Source organism: Pinus tabuliformis, chromosome 7 (genome assembly GCF_031772625.1).
Source record: "Pinus tabuliformis cultivar Carrire ecotype Pingquan chromosome 7, CPIR1, whole genome shotgun sequence".
NCBI classification, from domain to species: Eukaryota; Viridiplantae; Streptophyta; class Pinopsida; order Pinales; family Pinaceae; genus Pinus; species Pinus tabuliformis.
The window spans coordinates 1,347,141,329-1,347,166,452 of NC_142293.1; the positions used below are offsets into that span (position 1 = coordinate 1,347,141,329).

Consider the following 25,124-nt stretch of genomic DNA (forward strand, 5'->3'; position numbering starts at 1 on the left):
AAGAACTCGATATCTATATCTAGAAACCATAAACTTCTTCCTTCGTGTATACTATTCTTCCTTGATCACCTGTGCTCTGATACCATGTAGAATTTTTCTATAGATCAACTATCTCTGATACCATGTAGAATTTTCTCTACAAATCAGCTAGCTTACTGATATCATGTAGAAATTTCACTTGTAGATCAAACTAATATATGCAATGTACTAAAGCATAACACTAGATTTACATCTACCATAAACTTTGTGGAAGCTAATCAACCATGAGCAACATCAAGCATGAACACATATAACTGATAAGAAGGAATTAATCGCACATAACATAGAGGAATTTATCCAAGAAAAGCACCAGCCTAAAAGCCCATCTCTGTATTATCAATCAAGTGGAAATCCTCAACAACATACAAAAAGAATCAGTTCAAAAGATATCTTGCTCTCTCTGTACTCTGATGATGTAGCTCATGGACTACCTAGCCCTGTATATAAAGGTTGCACCTCAGGTCCAAGCTCTATTTACTTGCATAGTTTTGATTGGGGCCCAATTACAAAACACATGTAAATTGGCTTGATCATACCTGCTATCACCTTAGGTCCAACTACACAGTCATAGAAGGAAGAAACTTCCTTCCACATGCAAGGAATACTTACCAAAAATATCCTAGCATCTGATAGTACACTGTCCCACATCTAATCTCAACCGGGTCTCTGATAGAACTAACATGCATAATTTATCCATGAGTGAATACATAGTTATCTAAAAATAACAGTTGTCACATGCATGCAAGCATCAACAAACTGTATCTCATTAATTTAACAACTTGTTAAATTAATCTAGCTGAACTTGACTAAGTTAAACTAAGTCAACTCATCCTCTCAATATAGAACTCATCCTAAATTCCTCAATTAGTGGAGCAAATCAAGGACACATTCCCCAACTAGTCGAGAAATAATTGCATGTTCTCACAAAGACTTCAAGTTTGCTTTTCCTTAATTAATTAACTCATGGAGAATTAATTAATTAATATTCCAAACTGTTGGTAAGACCAAATTCAAATTTACTTCCTATAGATAGAGCAGGGACTCCTATAAATAGGAAGGGACCCAGAAATGCTATTTTTTAGAAGATGTTATTTTTAGCAGTTTCACCTCTCACCCAAGGTGGCCAAAATTCCACACTAGCCAAATTGCTAGTTTTAACAATTTCTATTTTTACATTTCTTGTTGCACACTTTTCAACACAACTAGCTCAGACCTCTTTACTTTGACCCCTGCATTCTTTGCCATCCACGAAGCTCGCTTGACCCTGAAGTAGTTCTTGAAAGACCCAAACATGATGGCATCAAGGGGTTGCAATTTGCAAGTGGTATGAGCTAGAAATGTTTTAACAAGTCAATGCCCAAATTATTGGCCTCCTCAATTGTCTGCACAACCATGTGGCTTCCATGGCCATCTAAAATCAATAGGTGTCTGTTTTCAGGTGGGACACCACTTGGTATAGATGCAACAAAGTGATAAAGCTAATTCAGGAATAGTTCCTTTTTCATCCATGTATGGGGATGTGTTGCCATGCATACACCTGGTTCAGAGTTTTGTATATATATTTTTAGTTTTGTTTTACCTTTGAATATATAAAATCATGGGATTCAAGAATCAATTGCATTGACACAATAAATAATAGTGATCCACTCCCTCCTCTTACGAAAAATCTTAGACACATTTCTACTCCCTCTCTTGGCATTTACCCACATACCAAAATTCTTTCCTGCTTGTAAGCATGTTTCATCACAGTTCCATAGATGGTCTAGGGCATATGGGTGTTGCTCATATGCTGTAGAAAGACTGTTATACAAGTTAGACACAATTGCAGGGCATAGATTTAAAGCCCTGTCTCTATCAAGGAGTTTAGTTCTATGTAGCACAAGGTCTCGATGCCTTTTTTAAAACCCACTCCACCATGATTTATATGGAGACCCATCTTTGAAGGGGTTTTCCCTCCCCTGATAGATTTGAGCTACTGTGGATTTAAGTTGTATAAGATGTAACCCATCTCCAAAATGAGTGATCTCCTTACACAACTCAACCACCTCGTCCTCCTCCTCTTCAGTCATAATTGTAATAGGTCCACTACTGTTTGTACTAGTCAACCCATTTAACCAATAATGTATGTTAGAGATATCAATACCATGTTGTTTTGCAGAGGCATGGATTGAATATCCCTTAAAATAGATGTCATCAATTGCATCTAGCATGTCTTACTTTGTCCAGCCTCTGTTGGCACTAATTTTCTTTGTTGAACTTGCACCTTGCACTGTGGTTGAAAGTGCCTCTACAGTTGATGGTGAGATAGCATGATCTTCCACCATAATGTCCTTTTCAATGACATTATTGGGTGCATTGGGAGCATTCACATCACCCCCCGATCCTCATCTGATGAACTGGATTGTAGCTGGCCCCCCATCGCCGCTCGCTTCCTCTCGTTCCTGGTACGATCTACAATAGAAACTCTTGGCATGGCTGCAACAACCTACAAAGTTACAAAAAAAAATATTTTAAAAAATTGTATTAGAAAACAAGGTAATGCATTGGCCTTTTTAATAATGAGCAACAACAATCAATGCTTTATCTGTATATTGTAACTTCAATATTATGTTTTGTTAAAGTAAGCCTTACGGGTGATTAAATACATCTCAGATATAAAACTCATAATTGGAAGGGTTTTCACAGATAAAATTCCATATCGCAAGAGGCTTGGAATAATTAAATTCACACAAAAAACATGAAATCTAGAAATAAATAGTGAGGATTCATACATAAAATTTCAAACATAAAATTGACACATAAAATTTCCTTCTAGATTTCTCTTGCATCGTTATGGGACTTATTTGATTTGTTTGTCGAAGGTCTTCTTCATGTAAATGATGATTGAAGTGTATCTTTCCAATCACCTGTAACCTTACTTCTCCTCAACAGTGACCTATTGCAAACTGTTGAAAAATATGAGGTCTAAAGCATTGCTGTTATAGTAGTCTGATATTGAATTGTAGGGGTTAGATTTGAGGCTACAGTGGCATTGACCCTTTCTTGCATTTTAACTTGTTTATTGATCCTTAGATGACCTTTTTTTGTTATCCAAACATTTAATCAATGTCTTAAATTGCTTGCAATCAGTGTTAATATTTTACTTTCCTTTTCAGTTTTAAACCATGACTTTGGTTTTTCTCTTCCTTCTTCTTTTTGTAACAACTTTGACATAACATAATTTCTTCAACCCGACTATTTTTCCATGTCCTCAAATCATTGTTCTTGGCATTCATTTTATCTTTTTGTATTATTTTTCTTTTGGAATTGAAATTGGTTACTAAACTGGGTTGTTGAGAAGCTCGAGGCTTTTAACTAGTATTAGCATTCCGATTGTTCTTGGGATGCTCCACTTATTTGAGTTCATCTCTAATTGGAATAGCTAGTCTTTTCAATTCGCACATAGAAATTCTTTCTAGATTTCTCTTACATGGTTGTGGGGTTTATTTGATTGACTTGTCTAGGCTGTGAGGATATTCTATGGTTTGTTTCACATGTTATTGATGATTGGAGTGTACATCTTCAATCACTTGTAAACTTACTTCTTCTCAACATTGACTTATTGAAAAATGTCGTAAAGTATCCGGTCTAAATCATTCCTATTATAGTCTTCTAATATTGGATCATAAGGGTCAGATTTGAGGTTATAGTGGCATTGAACTTCTTACTAAACTAGGGTATTGGGAAGGTGGGGTTTTGTAACTAGTGTTATCATTCCGAGTGTTCTTGGGTTGCTCCACTTATTTCAATTCTTCTCTAATTGGATAACTATTCTTTTCAATCCACACATAAAATTTCTTTCTAGATTTTTATTGCATGATTGTGGGCTTTATTTGATTGACCTGTATAGGTTGTGAGGATATTCTAAGGTCTGTTGCATGTTATTGATGACTGGAGTTTATTTTTTCAATCACTTTTAAGCTTACTTCTCCTCAACAGTGACCGACTACAAATTGTCGAAGAATATTAGGTCTAGATCATTGTTATTATAATATTTTGATATTGAATTACACGGGTCACATTTGAGGTTACAGTGGCATCGAAATTGGTTACTAAAGTGGGTTGTTGGGAAGTTGGGGGTTTCTAAATAGTATTAGCTTTCCAAGTGTTCTTGGGTTGCTCCACTTATTTCAGTTCTTCTCTAATTGGAATAACTATCCTTTTCAATTCACACATAAAAATTCTTTCTAAATTTCTCTTGCATGGTTGCGGGCTTTATTTAATTAACCTATCTATGCTGTGAGTATCTTCTAAGGCCCAGATCATGTTATTAATGATTGTAGTGTATTCTTTTAATCACTTGAAAAATTATTTCTCTTGAAGAGTGATCTATTGCAGACAGTCAAAAAATATAAGGTCTGAAGCATTGCTATTATAGTAATCTGATATAGAATTCCATGGGTCAAATTTGAGGTTACAATGGTGTTGAAATTGGTTACTAAACTGGGTTGATCCACTTATTTCAATTCTTCTCTAATTCGAATAGATAATCCTTTCAAATCATAGGCCTTCAATGTTTCCTCTCTTCTATAAGTTTGTTCTACCTCCTTAGGTGCATCCCTTCTTGCATTTCCAAGCCCCCTTACTGCCTTCTCCCTTCTCAAATTTGGTGCATTCAATCTTTTCCGTAGCTCATATTTATTTCTCACATCCACCATGAAATTATCAGACACCATTCTAAGATGGGTAGGGTATAGCTTAAGGGACGGTCATCATTTAAGTACACTTCCTCCTCCTACACTTCTTCTTCCTCCCCCATCATGAGCAAACAAGTGGAATCAAGGGAAATAAATTCCTTTTCTACTACTACATTATCATCATGATTAAATAGCATTTTAATGCCTATGGGTTGGTCTGTAGGCTCTTAAACACTTTGCTCAAAATATTCCTCATAATATTTCTGATAAGGAAATAAATGATTATATGTTGTATCTTATTTGTCTAATTCCTTGTAGTACTGCTCTTGCCATATTGTAGTTATCTCATCTTCATTTGATAATTTAATAATTAAAATAATTTCTAATAATTATATATAAGTGATAAATAGACATTGGTTTCGATATTCATTTAAAAAAGTTTCTCTAATCGGATCTTGTGATCTATTTAACATGTAATACTGGCTATACTGGCTTTAATTTACCATTGTTTCTAAAAAAAATAACATTATTCAACAAAAACAAACTTGTAAGTCTCCAACACCTAATGAGTAGGATGAATGTAACATTGTGCACACACACTGTTTATATGTCTCTAGCAACTGATGAATATAATAAATTTAATAGTGTGCACACACTCTATTTGTATATCTCTAGTAGCTAGTGAGTATAATGAATTATTTTTTAATGAAAATCAGTAAGAGTTTATGTTTTATAGTTTTCTAATCTAAAATTTAATTGGTAGGGAAGATTCGCATGGATTTCTGTCTCCCAAATTCAAATGTGTATACTGGATTGATTTCTACATGATCAAATGGTTGATAATATTTCATGGTTGATGCTTGTGCTTTCCTATGTCGAATTCCTAAATTGAAAAGGCTGGTATGTTTAATACTTGAATTGAAAGGGTTGGTGTCATTTATTACATCCTCTGAACTAATTCCTGAATTGAATTTTTTCATTCATTGTCTTCAATAGGTTGAATGGTTAAGCACACATGTAGATAGGGCTCACACAGATTTCACATATTCTTGTGCAGTTATTACTAAGCAATGGGATGTGTTGCTCGAGTGGAAATCAGTGGGTGATTGTTTGATAGGAAAGGTGTAGTCCTCGATAGAATTGAATGGAATGTTTTGTAGTGCATTTTGACATAATTGGTAATTTAGAGTTATAGGTACTAGGGACATTTTGTCTTGTCAACTTGTGATGTTAAGGTTTAATATTTGATAGTTGTTGGTCCAATAAATATATGAGCCCATTTTGGACATAATTATATGACTTATATAACTTAATATAAACTATTTATGTGCATATTTTGGAGGGTTTCTGATGATTTTTTAATGGATGTGTGAGACAGATACTATAATTAGTACAGATCCCTACACAACAATAGAAGGCCCTCCCCTACACATTTTTCTCTTATTGAACAAATACCCTACATATATTAATAAAAAATGAATTCGCTCGTTGATTGTGTTTTATATTAACAATTCTTATTCGAAGTGATTTCTGTATTCAATTAGTTAATAAAAAACTCTCAGTTTAACATAATGTTCACACGGTAATTTGACTTCATAAATCAAAAGTGTGTATTTCGAAAATGAAAAAGAGTTCAAATTATATATTTCAACTCACACATTACTTAAGATGTTTCATTGCATGTCCATCTGATTACAATGATTATGTTGGTGAGGTGGGTGATGATAGATTGCCATATGTTAATTTTGGTCAAGAAAATCCATGAGAATTCAAATGTGGCAAGGGAAATAAACTACTACACCAAGGGTACTTTTAAGACATTTTTTTATGAAAAAGGAAATTTTTGTCTTAAAAAGTCACTTTTATTTTAGTTATTTTACATTAAAATTTAATATCAATTGAATTGTCTTAAATATAAAATTTAAGACAAAAATGGTCTGAGATGAAAATATTTGAAGACAAAACTGTGTATTTAAGACAAAAACAGTGTAAGACAAAAATATTTTAAGGCAAAAGTTTAAATTTAAGAAAAAAACAGTTTGAGACAAGAATATTTTAAGACAAAAATCTATATTTAAGACAAAACAATTTGAGATAAAAATATTTTTAGACAAAACTTTATATTTAAGACAAAAACAATTTAAGACAAAATTATTGTAAGACAAAACTTTATATTTAAGACAATGACCACTTAAGATAAAACTCATTTAAGAAAATTAACAATTAAGACAAAACATATCAATTTAAGACAATATTATCAACAACTGCAAAATTGACTCTCATAGTGCACCGTAAGTTTGGCATCTTGGAGGCTACTATTGTCTTGCACCTATACCGAGGTTATTTTTTCACTAAAAATTCACGTTATCTTATATAAAGACAATGATTTGTTGGGATCTTCATTTTTTGGGGGTAGACGACTCAGAAGAACATGCCAAATTTTCCTTGGAAGATTTCCTAGACATTAATTCCACTTCTATCCCTTTTATCTTTCTTAATACGATTAGAGACAATTTTTTTGTTGTTGCATTCATCTAATGAGTCACTTCAGTGCTTACTATTGCAAAGCAGTTGATAAACTAACAAAACTGTGGACTCCTTCTCTTGGTTATGTGATTAAGCCTCAAGTTTAAATTTCCATTAATATGCATCCCCTTAGACTTTGTATCTATATCAAGGTAATTAGCTGCAACAAAGATTGCAATGTGGCTGGCTTATAATCGGGTGGAGAGTTGAAGTCCTTCCTTCATTTTTCAATCATCATTAAACACACAGATCGATAAGTGTACGTTGCTTATGTGTATTTCCTTATGGAGTGTGATGAATATTGTTACATTGTGAATGGTGAAATATCTTCCATGTTTGTAAATGTAAATGAACTTCTGATTTTTTACGCTCATTGTGTCTTTGTAATTATAATAGTTTCATGTATGCACATGAATTTTAAAGTGTGCCTAGAATATGATATTCATTATTATGTGCATGGTGAATGTTATGTGTTCATATTCAATTAGTTGATTTCCAAATTTATGGGTATACTTAGTTTAACCAATCCCTACACTATTTATTCTTTCAAAGCTAAGAATTTAGGTATCAGGAATTGAGCCATGAGTTTCCTTAAAACTACAAGAAGGTGGGCCCACAACAGTTGTAGTTCTCCTTTATGAACCTAGCCTGGGTTTCTTTCTAGTCCATATACACTATGTTTTCACGGTTGAGAGGAAGTGGGAGAACATGACTTTGTTGACATGTTAGCAAGTTCAACACCTAGTGGGCACTGGTGAAACGACACCCTAGTCGAACCATGTTGTGTGTATAAACACCAACCATAATCCATTGGCCCCAATGATCAAATCTGAGGTAAGGGTGGCATTTATACACTTGGAAAAATGTTATTTTATTTTGGGTGAGAATCCTAAAGGTTAAGACTGTTGTCCATACAGAATTGGGAGTGTTGGGAACAATTTTAGCTTCCTGTCGCTGAGATATTTGTATCCTACAACACCCCAAGAGTGTAAAAATTAATATAAATTTGCTACTATTGATGTATTTGAACTGAAAATAAGAGGTCACAAATTTTCTCTACTATTTTGTGAAAGGGAAATCACAATTTAGAAACACATGCAATGACATGCAACCATAAAAAGAAGATGCAAGAACACGATTATTTATAGGGATACCCAACAGGGAAGAACTCTTTCACTGTTTTTCATTAATCATATGATAATGAAAAACTAGTACGAAGTCTTACTTCAGCCCTTAAGCACAACCTTCACTGTAAACCTATTCTCCTATTGATTTCCTTGTTATGGCCAACACTTAGTCAATTCAAGGCCCCATATTTCTCCTATTTCCTTGGAGATTCCTGAGGAAATTAACTCCTAAATAATAAGGGAATTCACTATTCCCTTGTTCAAATCCGAAGTAATTGATCGTCTTCGTCAATGCCCAACATGTACACTCAACTAGTATATAATTAATAATTACAACGTGGCTTTTCCTCCACTTTAGTTTGACAATCCAAATTCCATGCATGTCTGGGTTATTTTTAGTTGATTGACTAGTTTTACCAAGAGATCATTGAGTTAACAATAATTCTACTACTCAACTAACTCAACTAGTTGCTTGAGCTTAGTTAATTGAGTCAAACTGAAAATAACTAAACTAGATTGCTAAATTTTAGCAACACTGCATGCCCAGCTCTACTTCTAGCCTATAACTAGAATTTACTAAGTAAACAATTAGAGAAGGCCATGTCACACAAGTTAACTTCCATCCAAGTCATCTTGTTGATTTGGTAAATCAAATTACTAAATTTGACTAAAGAACAAGTCAAATTTACCCTTTCTTGTTACATTTTCTAATGCTCCCTCTTAGCAAGAAAGGGATTTTGAACCACCCATATCCTGCACCTATCGAATTTGAATTTTCCTCTTGGCTTGATGCATTTTTCAATATATCTGCATCCCGCTCCTCTATTAGAAAGTACTATAACATCATAATTCTCCTCTGCACACAATTCCGCAAGTGATGGTACCTGATATCAATGTGCTTGGACCCGTTACGAAATATTGGATTCGCAAAGAGTTTGATACAACTCTAATTATCACAATAAATCATTGTCAAATCCATCGATTGACTGAAAATACCCACAAGTATTTTCGTCGTCCATATGGCCTCACATGCTTCTTGACTTGTAGCCATGTATTCAACCTCTATTGAGTTGAATGCCACATACCTTTATTTCCTACTATACTAGGAAATAGCTGGAGACCCAACACTGAAGATAATACCCGAAGTACTTTTCTTGTCTAATGGACTCCCTGCCCAATCTGCATCAGTGAAGACATGGAGCTTAAATCCCTTTTTCCTCCTCTACCATACCCATTCTTAGTTGTGCCTCTGAGGTACCCAACCCCATGATTGGTTGCCTTCCAATAAAGCTTGGTGGGATTAACCATGGCTTGACTCAACTAATTAGCTGCATAACTTATGTCAGGCCTTGTGTTCACCATATACATCAAGGATCCCACAAGATATTTCTAGATGATAGCATCTATGCCTCTCATAAAGAAGCACTTTCCTTCCTCTAGTTTGTAGGTAGAGGTGTGTCCATAGACTTGCAGTTCTCCATGTAAAATCTCTAAACTATTCAGAGGTGTACTTTCCCTAACTCACAAACATCTCACCAACACCCTACCATACTTCTAGCCCAAGGAAGTAATGTATCAATCCCATTACCTTCATCTCTGAATCACTACTCATCTCCTTTAAGTATTAAGTTATAAACATACACTACTAAGTTACACACTTGAAATATAGCACAATGTCATAGAGGTTGGCATCTGGTACAGTTTTTGTGAATCCCAATCAACTGATATATGTATAAATTTGAGTGTGCTATGCTCAAGGTGCTTGTTTGACACCATACAGGGCTCTTTTGAGTCTAAACACATCTCAGAGTCATATGTCGCAAATCCCTTTGCTTGCTCTATGTAAATTTCATCCTCAACAACAACATCGAGAAAGGTGGTATTCACATCCATTAGATTGATCTTCCACCCCATCTATGTAGCTAATGCTATAATTGATATGATCGAGGAATATCTTTCCACTAGTGCAAATGTTTCCTCATAGTCCACTCCCTCTACCAAAGAGAATCATTTGGCCATAAATTTAGCCTTATACTTCTCGATGCTCCCATTAGTTGCATGCTTCACTTTGTAGGTCCATTTGGAACCAACTACTAACTTATTCTCCAGCCTCAACGCCACCTCCCATCCATTGTTCTTCATGATGTGTCATACTCCACCACCTTGGCATCAACCCACACTGGTTGAGAAATTTCTTCCTCAAATGAAGAAGGCTTTGATTCAATGAGCTCTATAATGAGAGCCATATACCCAATGTACTTATCTCATGACCTCATCATCTTGTGCTAAGATGAAGGAGCTCACACATGCTCTCGTGCATCTTGTACCAAACTATCAGCTTCTCTAGTCCTCTTCCTCCCCTCTACGAAGGATTCTAGTTGAGTGGGTTCCTCTAATTGACCGCTTGGGTTCCTCTAATTGACCGCTTGTTTACTCCTCTACACGTGGTTGCTCCAAAACCTTCTAAAGCTCTGCATGAAGCTCCTCCTTAGGAACTATAAGCTCCTTCTATTATCAATACTCAACTCTCACTCGAGAGAGCATCTCATAGCCTTCTCCTCATGATTGGTCGCCTTGTAATAAAGCTTGGTGGGCTTAACCATGGCTTGACTCAACTAATTAGCTGCATAACTTATGTCAGGCCTTGTGTTCACCATATATATCAAGGATCCCACAAGATATCTGTATATGCTAGCATCTAGGCCTCTCATAAAGAAGCACTTTCCTTCCTCTAGTTTGTAGGTAGAGGTGTGTCCATAGACTTGCAGTTCTCCATGTAAAATCTCTAAAATATTTAGTGATGTACTTTCCCTAACTCACAAACATCTCAACAACACCCTACCATACTTCTATCCCAAGGAAGTAATGTATCAACCCCATTACCTTCATCTCCGAATCACTACTCGTCTCCTTTAAGTATTAAGTTATAAACATACACTACTAATTTACACACTTGACATATACCACAATATCATAGAAGTTGGCATCTGGTATAGTTTTGGTGAATCCAAATCAACTGATATATATGTATAAATTTGAGTATACTATGCTTAGGGTGCTTGTTTGCCACCATACAGGGCTCTTTTGAGTCTAAACACGTCTATGAGTCATATGTCGCAAATCCCTTTGGTTTCTCTATGTAAATTTCATCCTCAACAACAACATCGAGGTAGGTGGTATTCACATCCATTAGATTGATCTTCCATCCCATATGTGTAGCTAATGCTATAATTGTTATGATCGAGGAATATATTTCCACTGGTGAAAATGTTTCCTTATAGTCCACTCCCTCTACCTAAGAGAATCATTTGGCCATAAATTTAGCCTTATACTTTTCGATGCTCCCATCAGTTGCATGCTTCACTTTGTAGATCCATCTGGAACCAACTACTAACTTGTTCTCTAGCCTCAACACCACCTCCCATACATTTTTCTTCATGATGGAGTCATACTCCTCCACCATGGCATCAACCCACACTGGTTGAGAAATTTCTTCCTCAAATGAAGAAGGCTTTGATTCAATGAGCTCTATAATGAGAGCCATATACCCAATGTACTTATCTCGTAACCTCATCTTCTTTTGCTAAGATGAAGGAGCTCACACATGCTCTCATGCATCTTATACCAAACTATCAGCTTCTCTGGTCCTCTTCCTCGCCTCTACAAAAGATTTTGGTTGAGTGGGTGCCTCCAATCGACCACTTGTTTACTCCTCTACGTGTGGTTGCTCCAAAACCTCCTAAAGCTCTGCATGAAGCTCCTCCTTAGGAATTATAAACTCCTTCTATTATCAATACTCAAATCTCACTCAAGAGAGCATCTCATGTGTTCTTATGTTTTATTTTTAACATATACATATTTCAAATTTTGTTCACTTTATAAGTTTAAAAGGATAACAAATACATACCATCATACAATAAAAAAACATGGGAAGTATACATTTACTCAATTTTCATAGGATACAATGTATTGCATTTGGGTAAAAAATATCATATTGGGAAAAATATCCTTTGGATTTAGCACTTTATAGGGGTAAGAAACACTCTCCTTTTCAGGGTATTGGTCATTGCATTAATTCAAATACATAATTTTTCAATATACTTAAAACAAAATATGACCTCTAAAAAATGTTTCTTATATCCATAAGACATAGATTAAGTTCAAATAAAATATGAAGTCATAAATGAAGGAAAATGGGTAGTAATTAGAAGTGTAAAGTTATTATTAGGGATGGAGACCATAATGATACTAATGATTTCAACTTTATTACTCTCCTCTCTCCTCAAAACTTCAACAAACCCAAATATGACAAAATGACCAAAATTCCTTCTCACCATCCTCTCCTTCCAAGACTTATTCCCTCTCTTTCACCAAAATATTTATTCCCCATTAATGGTTCACCTACCCATTCTTTAAGTCACATAACTGACATTCCCCCCCCCCCCAACAAATAATAAGAATTAATAGATGAAAAATAATTAAACAATTTTAGTTATTTAATCAAAGTCAAAGAGTCACGAGAGGGCCAAAATTAGTTTAATATTAAATTATTGATAATGTTATACTTAAAATCATAGTCAATATTAATCAATTTTAATGCTAATCATAACATTAATCATTAATCAATCATCTAGCATAATAGACAATAGAATACTAGTGTATCAATGTGAGTTATGGGTGTGTAGATATCATACACATACCTTGTATTTATTCCTCAATGCATTTTGTTTCTCCATTTATTACAATAGGTTCCTTTTTGAGAGAAACATATAAAGCACTAACATTTATTAATGACTTCTAAATATAAAAAGCTCCAAAGTGGAATGATATTTGTTTATATCGGAATTGTAGTCCACTAGTTTTACCTATTAGGATTTCTGAAGACACTAAAATAAATCTAAGATATCAATTCAAATTACACAAGTGACATCATATAAAGAGAAAAAAATAAATCGATGTTGGTTATTATCATATTTGCATTGAAATTATACATTTGTTTTTTGGTTAAGTCAAGAGAAATAAATCTACTTTCACTATGGAAAAGGGGAAAAAAAGTTATTTTTTTGCAAGGAAACTCCAAATACATTATCAAATTAGTTTAGTGGTTGTCATTTATTAATATAAGTACATAATTGAGGAATGGAAATGGAATCCAAGAAAGAGGCCATGAAATTAACAAACCTTGGACTTTTTGTGAGATCTCTGCCTTATACCCTAATTTTCTTAGGAGTTTCTCCTATGATATGGTGAAGCATGTATCCTAGCATAGGCTAAATTAAATCAAAACCAAATTTTGCACTAGTATAGATATTATATCTTGTACCAAATGGAAGTAGTCCATTGTCATGGCGCTCCATATCAACATTTTCTTCAATAAGTATCTTAGGCCTGAAGGTAAATGGGCTCTTCCATATAGTTAGGTCTTTTAAAACGTCTTGCATATTAGATCTTTTAGATATATTATGACAACCAATCATCAATATTTTATGTTTTTCTATGCAAAATCATTAGAGAAGTGGGCGAACATGCAAACGGCCTTTTTTGTGATATATTAATGAGTTATAGATGATGAAAATCAATGTCACTCATCACTTTATCTAGTTTTCCTTGTGCTAAAAATATAAACATACCATTCCATAGGTGAAGATATAAATAACATCCCCTCAAGGAACTATTAATGAAGATGATCCCCAAAAATAAGCACAACGCCCTTTGTCCAAAGTATCTTCATCCCAACATGATCTCTCACACTACTATGTGATATTGCATATATTTATTTTATTGGTGCTTAGAGATCTTATGTCACCCTAAACATAATACATCCTCCTAACAATATTTTCACTCCTTACATATAAATCTTAATATTAAATATGCATTAACCTTTGCCATAACAGTAATGGATATGAAAAATGCAACATGAAAAAAACTAATTCTTCTAAATGAGAACCAATTGTAACTTTAACACCCTTTATATACTTTGTACAATAAAAAAATATTTTGTTTCAAACTCTTTTTCAAGTTGCCTAAATGTATTTTCCTATAAATGTTCAATAATTTGTGCATATTATCTTAATATTAAATATGCATTAACATTTTCCATCATAGTAATGGATATAAAAAATGAAATTGGAGAAAACCTAATTATTCTAGATGAGAACAAACTACAACTCTAACCACCTTGATACATTTTGCATTCTCTAACAACCTTTATATACTTTGCACGATCAAAAGTTGTTTTTTTTCCAACTCTTTTTCAATTGTCTAAATGTATCTTCCTATAGTTCAATAATTTGTGCACTACACACAAGTTTCACATACCCCCATTGGATTTATTATTCTTTCTACTCACTGAATTGATTCCGTAGAGAGGAGCCCATAATCAAAGGAAAAAAATGGAGAGCATTGTGGATATTCCCAAGAGCCACAGTAACTATTGATTTGATAGAGTGGAGCCCATAACCAAAGGGAAAAAATGGAGAGGAATGTGGATATTTCTAGGAGCCACAGTAATTGTTGCCTCTCCTCACCACAACACTACTAGTGAGGCCACAGGATTTACTCTTAGCATCCACAGGGGGCATAGTTTGGAAGTAGCCCATAACCAAAGGGAGAAAATGGAGAGCAGTGTGGAGATTGCAAGGAGCCACAAAAACTCTTGATTTGGCAGACAGGAGCCCATAACCAAATGGAAAAAATGGAGAGCAGTGTGGAGATTGCTAGGAGCCACAATAACTATTTCCCCTCCTCACCACAACACTACTTGCAGGGCTGCGGGATTTACTCTCTACATCCATGGGGTGCAGAGTTTGGAATGAAGTTTTCATGCAAAAATACCAAAATCTTATGTCCCGTGCACTCCTTATTTCTCTTGCTTTTGGTCTTCAAACATGTCAAACACTTAAATTTTTCCAAATGTATGGATCAATTAGAGGACCAAGATATCCAATTGGCCTCCAAATCCCTTGAAAACCTAGTTAGGGAACCCTGACCAAACACAAGAATGTATTTCAAATCTAGGGTTTCTAGGATTTGTGAATTAATGTACTATGTTGAATGTTGTTGCCACTTCCATACCCAATTTGCAAGATTTACGTATTAAGGGCTTGACTAGGATTTGCAAAAGATTAGTGCTATTTATAGCAGGAAAAATCCTCAAATTTTCCTACTTGTTCTCCTTCTCATACCTTGACTACACTTTGTAGTCTTGTATGCAACTCCTCAATACTTTCAAATTACCCTCGAACGGTAGCAATTTCCACTGGAATTTGGTCATGGGTCTTTGTATTTTCTTCTTGGATTATCAACAAAAGCACAATATTCCACTAATAGCACAAGCATTTCCTTGTGAGCAAATAATGTAACGTTGGGACTATCAGGAATGAACTAGCGACAAACACTCTACTTATGTTGTAGTAATCTGCAAGCTATAGTGGTGCTTTGGAATGCTTGTAGCAAACATTATTTACTACATAATGTTGTTTTTGATTTATGGTGGGGGCTTCGTTTGAGAGGATTCTTGTTCAAGTAATGTTGATTTTCCTGTAGTGGAAAGATGCTTGTGGATTTAGATGAGGCGCACTAGCTGACGAGTTCCATTTGTACAACATTAGCCATTCAAATTTTGAGAACTTGATTATATAAGATAGGTACAAGCTCCTAGATATTTTAAAATTAAACTTTGATTGGATGAGATTCTTTTGGGCTTCCTCCTTCTTGAACCTAACCTAAACAATACAGTCTAGAACAAGCTTCAAGAGACTTGAACTTGGATATATGAGATGGAAAGCCATAATCCCATCTACTCAAACCAAAAAACCATTAACCATTCTTTGAAATTTATTTTTAACAACTATCCCCAATTTCTCTGATGATCTTTTATCTATATTTTCTGGTTATCATAAAACATTATCAATCATACAAATATACATTCATCTATCTATCTATCACTAAAATCTATAAGATTACCTCACACATGCATTATGCTAAAACCAAAGTGATCAGGGCAAGAACCAAACCTGATGGTTCTGGCCTAGTTTGCAGACCAATCAATTTGGGTTGTTGGACCCCCTAGAATTGGTCCAGAAACCTGCTTCTGGGAATTGTTGTAGCATAAAATGGAAGTATTAAAGATAACAAGAATTTTGAAATGGGTAGATGCAACAATGTAATAGTCCTGAGACAACTAATCCATAGTGACTAGAACAGAGTAGGATTGGCCACCATGAATGCAAATATAATCATACAAATTTTCAATGATGTGAGATCGTTCTACCTCCACAAACTTCAATTTGTGACCCTGCATCCTAAAGTTCAAAGATGGTGACAATACCACATTTGAAATTCGAAGACAGTATGTTTTCCCTACAGATTAACAGATGGCTCATTCTAGATACATCTCAAGAGAAGAAGAAATGGATTCAACATCCATCAGATAAAATAAAAATAAACTGGATCTTGTGAAACATTGAAAGGCTAGAAACACTTGTACTAAATCTACCAAAACTTCCTTATGATATAGATTAGTGATAAGTACATTATTCAACCATAGTTTCTATTTAATTGGGCAGCCCATGACCATGAATGTGCAAAACACCAAGATTACCAATAGATCTGCCCACATCAAGTGTTCTTCTAAGGATCTACCCAAAGAAAGAATATGGTCAGATTGATGCTTTGCAAGAGAACATTCCGGTGGACAGGAAAGTTGAACATACCCAGTTCTTTAATTTTAAGAGCTATACATGTTTCAGGGATGGATTGATAACTTGCTAAAGCATTGGTTTTGTACTAGTCACCTATAAGAAAAGTGATATAACCATCAGGCGGAGGGAATGGAATCCCCATGCATCTTTCTGCAAACACAATGATGGAAAGTAATAGTAGCTATCTATCTGGTCCTTCATCTAGAACCTGTACGTAATTTTTTCCCCTGGTATGGGGAAGTTTGTACTAGGTACTCCATCTTGCCATGAATTTCTCCGCTGCTAGATGCCACTCCTATAACAAAAATTGTTTAAAGAGCTCAATGCAATATTGCAGATCACCAAAGAAATCCATGAATCTCAATTAGTCAATCCACAAAGATAGAGCCCAAAGAATTTACCAAGTTCATAAGAAATATTAATCCAGGTTGTTAAATACGTTTAAAAAGATGTTATAATTGGTGACACTGTTAATCTGGGGTCCAGGAAATTATCCATTTATTAAAATCCCCTACAACAATAACAAAATGTGTCTCAGAAAAATCTCGGCAAATCATATGTCAGCTACAACTATTGGCATTGAAATAGGCCTGAGATTTTTTAAAACTATACTTGCTGAGGAATACGAAGAGGCTGTATTGTGCCCCATGGAATATTACATGTAATATATCTATAGGGATCTTCAGCTAGCCAATAGCCAAAAAACGCATGATGAAAAATGACCTCAGGGAACACATTAAATTCTTGCTGAAGGTCTTTGGCCCTTTTTCTAGGTCTTGCTTTATATGTTTATTGGTTTCCAGCAAGATGGGCTTCTTCAACAATGGTTTCTTTTACTATGCATGTTAAGAAATTGAATTCTTCAGAAAATCTGTTGCATTCTCATATATATTAGCAAAAAGAGCAGCCAAACAACATAGATCTTGCAATGCACAACAGTTATAAAAAAAGAAATTCTAATTAAACTGAATGGATCAAGAGTCCACATCCCATAAAATTCGAATGAGATATTAGAAGAAATCAATACATTACTCCAACTTTTATGTAAACAACCCAACACAAGCCAGGCCTTAAAATTACACACCAAATGCACAAATTCTTGGGCATCTCTTTACTCCATTCTACCTCTAGCCTGTAATTTTTTAACTACAAAAAATGTACTTGTGATTGTGTTTGTCTTTGTATTGATCTACAAGCCTGACAGAGTTAAGATGACAGAGAGGATAAAGCTCAAGGACTCGTTATTGTCCTCCTCTCAACCTCTGCTAGTGGTGTAAAGTAGTAAAGTATCACAGGATCTTTGTCTGAGGATATCCTGCAAATTTTAGCATAAAAATGCCCATGAAATTTTCAGGTAGTTTCTGTGTCATAATATGTAAATCCTCTAAATTTAAAAAGATGTACATGAAATTATTTTGGAGGGAAAAGAATAAAAGCCTCCTTATTGGCCTAAAATCTCCTTTTTATCTTATAAAAATGGGAGGCCTTCCCTTTACCTTTAGGCTATTCCTTCTCGAACGTTGCAGATTCAAGATGCAAAGTTTAGTAAACTTCGGTTTAGAGACGATTGTCATATTCTATCCAATGCTAATTTTTCCATCTTTCTATGATCTTGTTTGCAATGCTATACCATACTAGTATTGATAGTCTGATTGGGTATATTAAGACTTTAATTGTATTCACATTTTATGTTAAGTTTTGCATCTAAATCATTTTCCTTGTAGCACTCTTTTGAAACATAATTAATGCTTTGTCATAAGCTATTATTATGCCTACAGCCAGATTATGGTGGTGTGATTGTTCTTACATTTTGGTTTTAGATTTTGGGAATTGATTTTCTAGTTTAAATATGTGTAACTTCTTGAAAGGTTTTGAAGAATGAAGTAATTTTTTAGTCAACATATATTTATGTCAATGTGTACTTTTAATGTTCATGCACATCTACATATATACTACAGGTACGCAAGTACAATTGAAAGGAACCCACAAGACTATGATGTGCTTTACAATTGGGATTTGGTTTTGCAGGTATTTACTACACGTTTAAATGAATGGTTAACAATCTTCTTCCAATCGTAGAATTTTATTACGGTAAAATTATCAATGAATGGATGACTACACTAATAGGTGAGAGGTGAGATGGTGCATTTTGTTAAAATCTATGAAACTGGTTGTATATACAGGCTTATGATTTTATACCTTTTGGGGATACAAAAACCCTCTAATTGTTAAAGTACTTCCTTTTGACGTGAGGAATTTCTCAGAGGGGTCTGTCTAAAATATTTTTACATCTCTGTGCATGTCTAAAACTATTGTGATTTTTGCGACAGACTGAAAGATAAAACAAACTAAAGAAGACAATTTCCCTATTTTGTATGAAACTTCCAGGAACCTGATGTTTCGGGCCATACCCATACCAGAAACTCCGAAACTTGGTTGAAACTTGACCATCATGTAATAATATATGAGAGTTAATCTAGACTTGTTTTCCCTTCAAAATTGTCAACTATGGGCCTTATTCCCTTTTTTCTTGTAAAGATAATGTGTGTGTCTATATATATATATATGTGTGTGTGTGTGTGTGTGTGTGTGTATATATATCTGTGTGTATACACACACACACCCACACAGATATATATATATATATATATATATATATATATATATATATATATATATATATAGATATACAACATTTCGGCTGACGTTTCGACCAACGTTTCCATTTCTGGGAGGTGACATTTCTAAATGTACCCATTTCAGAAACATCGAAAAGTTTCGGTGTTTCGTGCAACTTAGAAATTTCCCTATTTATTGAATCAAATTATTGAAATGAGAAGAAAGTAGGAGAAGAGAGAAACTCATCAGATCATATAGCTTATCCTTATTCTTTCTGTGTGAGGCTTGCATGATGTTCCAATCCTGAAGGCACATATCATCTCACTAACCATCATCCAAGTAACCATGAACATCAACCTCATGCCAAAGTTCTACTCCTCTACACTAGGTTCATAAAGAGTAGTCATTATAGTATGGGAATAATTCTTAATAGTAGGGGGTCAATTTATCAATGCTATTCCCACTTGAATGTTTCAGATGATGGGGTTTAGTGCTTTAGCCACAACCCATCCCTTGAATTATCTTAAGGTAGTTGGAAGGATAGGGAAAAATGGCCCAGAAAACACTCAACAAATGCCCGATAAATCATTTTAGTGGGTAAAATCTACTTTAGAAAAGTTACCATCTTACCGAGACTAGCTAGATTGAAATCCCGAGGGAGTCATGTTCAACAAATGCATCAAACTTAATTGTGGATATTAATTAATGATGATGTCCAAAGACAACTTGCCATGCAGTCCTTCCTAATAAGGATCAGGACAAATGCTATATTCTTTATTGAAAATAACTTAGAAGATGAAGAGTATTGCCACTTATTTGTTGAAGCTACAGAGGTTGTGACCAAATTGATCCTATGACTAACCAGGCACTATGTAAGGCATCCTAAGTGGGATGACAAATGCTTGATGATATGGATATAGTAATTACACTCATTTGCATTACTTCCTTGCATTAAGATTTACTTTGTATCTTGCCTATACCCTCACTGCTTGTCAGATTTGGTTTCCTATTTCTAGTAAACCTATTGGGCCCTCGCTAAGAGGTTTGACCATTTTAAGCCCCTCCAATTGACACTACATAGAAATTATGTAACTTGAATGTAATTTTGTCCATTTCAATTTAAATATAGCAAATTAGTTTCTAGGGAAGTTACTATGCACCTAGTTCCTCATAAATTTATGTAATAATTCCATCTAAAGTGAGAAAAAATGACAATAAAAAATAGAATAATAAAAAATTATCAAAGTCATTCAAACCTTGATAGTAAGGCTAATACAACCCTATAACAATAGTAAATGTCTTTATCCTACTAGATAGGGAAAAACAAGTGTGTAAGGCGCCTAGGTCAAGTAGGGCTAAATTTGATTATTTTAGGGTTTGATAGTAGTTAAGGGTTTTTCTATGGCTTAGGGTCAAACCCTAGATAAACCTTTACCTAGGATGAGACTTTGGGATTTTCAAAAATGATAAAAATTATGGTAAGACTAGTGCCTTACTCTAATCTAGGGTTAAGGAAAATGGATTCAAAGCAAGCTTAGGGCTAGGGCTTGAGGTTACTCAAGGAAGGAGAGTTAAGTCTAGCAAGCACAACTCCAAACAAAAAAAATGGTTATCATAGATTAGGGTTTTATAAGGATGAGGTCTCAAACTAGGGCATCAATCAACTAAGTTTTCCAAAATAGGATTTAGCCTTGATAAACTATGAGGGCACCTAACCGAAATAAGAAAGAGGAACAAGCATCAATAAACCCAACACATTCTAGTGTGGTCATCAATCAATGTCATCATATATTGATTTCCATTTGTAGAAGGAACATGCATACGGCCACAGAAATCAAAATGAATGAGTTCACACTTTCTACGCTCTTTGGAATGAGAATCATGAAATTATTGTTTATTATGCTTTCCTAAAGTACGCGCATCACATTGCTAAAGTTTCCTAGGAATAGTTGACAACCCAATAACACCATTATTCTTCAACAAATGAAGATTGTCATAGTTCAGGTGTCCAAATCTGGCATCCAATAAAAGACTTGATGGAAGTGTACCTTCATCATAATGATAATTGTATGAAACGTTTTATGCACGAGCATAGGTTCCTTGCAGCTTCAAAAGTATTTCTTCTTCTATCCCAGTCATGAAAAGTGAGTGATCTGATGCTTTTCTGACCTCAACCTTTCCATATAAAGTAGAGGGACAAATATGGTAGGAAGTAATGGTAGGGAATATGGCTGTGAATAGGGGTTATAGGAGAAAAGAGTTGAATTGGGACTCCCCTATTTGAGTGCGAGCATGCATAATGAAAATACATTATACTAAAAATATTAAAAGTGATATGCAAGAAGAGTACAAAACCATCTATCCTCAAGCTAAAAAGTTCATATGAAATTTAAAAAACGTATTACAAACATACCTCCTTTTGACATCAATGGAGTCACTTGGTGAGTTTTCAAATGCCTTCAATCATGTTAGATGTCTTTGCCTCTACATAGAACATGTCACTTCAAAATATTTTGGTGCAATGCTTTGCTTCCTCCTAGAGTCATTAGATCTTCAAAGAAATGCCCTCATCAAACCATTGTAACTAATATAATAAATATTTTGAATTGGACACCATCCTCAACAACAATGCCAATTTCGTTGTTATGCCTTAGCCCACTAGTTGGGATTAACAAGTGAGGCAACCACTACTTCACTAGAACAATGAATGTGGATGGGGGTTGTAAGTACTATTTTTCCTCTCTTTGTATTAATTCTTAGGTGTAAGCTTCTTGTTCATATGAAATTCTTGTATATTGGCTTCAGAAACAAAACAATACTGTATGGAAATAAGGAGAGACCAGAGATTGAAGACATCCTTTGCAAAATTAATATTTGTTGTATTACTTCAATTAGGAAAACAACTGCCACAAGATGAATATCATTGTTGAATTTGAAATTTCATGGTTTCGCCCTTGTTCTTGGATCGGAAAAGGAATTTTATCGATGTACATTGAACATGCACCTAAAATAAGGTTTCTTTATATTCCCTTTGGAGCAACTTAGCCTCCCAAAATGATACCATGAAATCTTCCTAGACATAGGAAAATACCAGATTTTTTCATTTAGATGTCAAAGGTTAAGGCTCAAACTTGACTCCACGTGTTCACCTTACCTTTGCATAGGAGTCCCTCTACTGAAATATTTCTCTCATTCCTATTGCTAAAACAAAGGAAAATTATCATCACGTGACCGGTAGTAGAGACAAAGCATGAAGATGAGTTGTTTGTGGATAATTCTTTCGATATTCACATGGAAATTCATTGGTTAGGGTTGAAACTTTTCATTCTATAGAGAATCCTTTCAACCCTACAAATTATCATGCTAATATTAAGTGGAAGGCCAAGACTGGTAAGGATTCCAAGAAGTCGAAGCAGACAATCTCTCCAGGAGAAAAGCTCACAAAATTTCTAAGTTCTCTCTTTATGGATGGTGTTACCAAAAAGGAAAAGTGTTCATCACCTCCTTCTGCAAGGGACTCCAACTCATATGATTCTTCTGTAATAAAACCCTCCTTTGTTTATTCATATTATTCTTCAGTCCAATCCAAGCCATGTTTGAGTAAAACATCGAAAGGGTACTCGAACAAAAGGAGTGGGGTGGGTCAAAAGTCCGCCACATTCTGCCAGACAAGTGCACATGTGGATTGGGAATTTCACCCATATGGGGAGAAGTTTTTCAATAGAATGAAAGGTTTTGATAAGATGGAGAAGATGTAATTAAGCCATTATTCATGTGTCATAATTACTATGAAGGAAAATTTCAGAATATGCAAGAATACACAAGAAATGAAAAAAAATGCATGACATGGGATGTGTTGTTAAGGGATGATAGTGGTATCAAGAATGAAAGATCAATAATTATGTATTCACCAGTTGGTCAAGTTGACAATGCCTTAATGGCACAATGAATCATGAGACAACAACAAACTAGACAAAACGGTGAAACCATGAGGTCACATGGTTGATTCTCATTATGAATTAATATTCCCTATGCCAAAATCCTCTTATCAGTGCTCTAGGATTAATAATCAGGTGAAAGAGAGTTTTCTTGTAGCTTATATCTTGTTCAAGGGTTCTCAAATGATCATGCAATGGCCGATAGAGAAATACACAATCGAGATAAAGGATAGAGGATGGGAAGCTATGCAATTAGTTAAGTTTGGAACTCGGCCGTGATATATATGGATTTACAATGTGCCACCAACTTTTCCAGTGGTATCATCAATACGAAACAATTTACAAGTAATAATAAGAGGAGAGATCAGAAAGATGACAGTGCTTTCATGAAACTTGTGTGAATTCTGCCAAAATATCTACGTCAAATTCACAATCCAGTGAAAGTTTCAATCATTTGTTTAATCACTTTTTGATACAAGTCCTAATGCTAGTACTAGCATTGAGAGAAGTTCTCTTGACAAGCTATCCAAAATAGATGATGTGAAGTAGGATATGGAAAACCATAAAACTAAAACATGGTCAAAAATAAGACCATCTGTATATGCCATAGAATAGAAGCTGACTTTCGATGTTAGGAAGAGGAAAATTTCTTAAGTTGTTAACAAGGAACCCAACAGTGGAAGCAAAATTATTTCTTTGTGGGAGCCCAGGCTATTAAAATATGGCAATATTGTCTCTTTAGAGGATTCATAGGAAGATTTCTATGATGTGGAGTGATCCAATCTAGGATGCATCCACAAATGATAGCATAGGTTTTGGTTTTGCTGCAAATTCTTCTCAGAGTTCATATGCAGAGTCATGACTTTGGAAAGAACAATTAGAGACCCTTTTTTGTGGACGTGTCCCAATGGCTTTTAGAAAAGAGCCTTAACAACATTTTGTTGGAACTCGAACACAAAGGATAGAGAGATTTTACAGGAAGTTACTTATTCTAGGAGGTGATCAAGTGTTTGAGAGAACAAAAGCTAGTGGTATTCTAAGTAGTACCATCATGAATGTTATTTTTGAAACATGTGTTTCTAAGAAATCGAAAAGCTAGATTGAGAAGGATTTGCGTCAAACCTTTCCAGGTCATCTGGCACTGGGCGAAGATGGTCAAAATGCTTTGATATGCCTGTTGATTGAATATGCGAGCCATAATCTACCAATAAGATGGTGGAAGCTGAGGTGGACCAACTTGTTATTTTCAAAGGACTAATAGATGAATATGTGACAAAATTTGTAAGAAGAAATATATGTTTACATTTTTGGATTTATATCAAGAGGACCCAAGCAAGGTTTTTACAATTGAAGTTGACTTGAACTATATTATACTAGATGGAGAAATAGTATTCTTGATTAATGATGTGAGGTTGGAAATGGTTTTCATGGATTTCATAAAATTACATGATGGAAATCTATGGAATTTTCTAATAAGGCCAAAATATTGAAATATGA

General features: G+C 34.7%; 1 protein-coding gene across 6 annotated transcripts in view; it reads left to right on the plus strand.

The window, feature by feature from the left end:
• LOC149252548 (uncharacterized) overlaps positions 1–25,124 on the plus strand; it is a 63,747-nt gene that overhangs the window by 7,670 nt on the left and 30,953 nt on the right. For 3 of the 6 annotated variants that reach the window (XR_016266073.1, XR_016266074.1, XR_016266072.1), the window contains exon 3: positions 5,773–6,039. The exons of 2 other annotated variants lie outside the window; for them this stretch is intronic. Coding sequence is in view for 1 of the 4 variants with exons in the window: in XM_089456689.1 (XP_089312815.1) it covers positions 19,029–19,098 (70 nt within the window). In the remaining 3 variants the exon portion in view is untranslated. Of the gene's footprint in view, positions 1–5,772; positions 6,040–19,028; positions 19,099–25,124 lie in introns of those variants that run through there. One more of the 6 variants, XM_089456689.1, reaches the window with a different exon arrangement.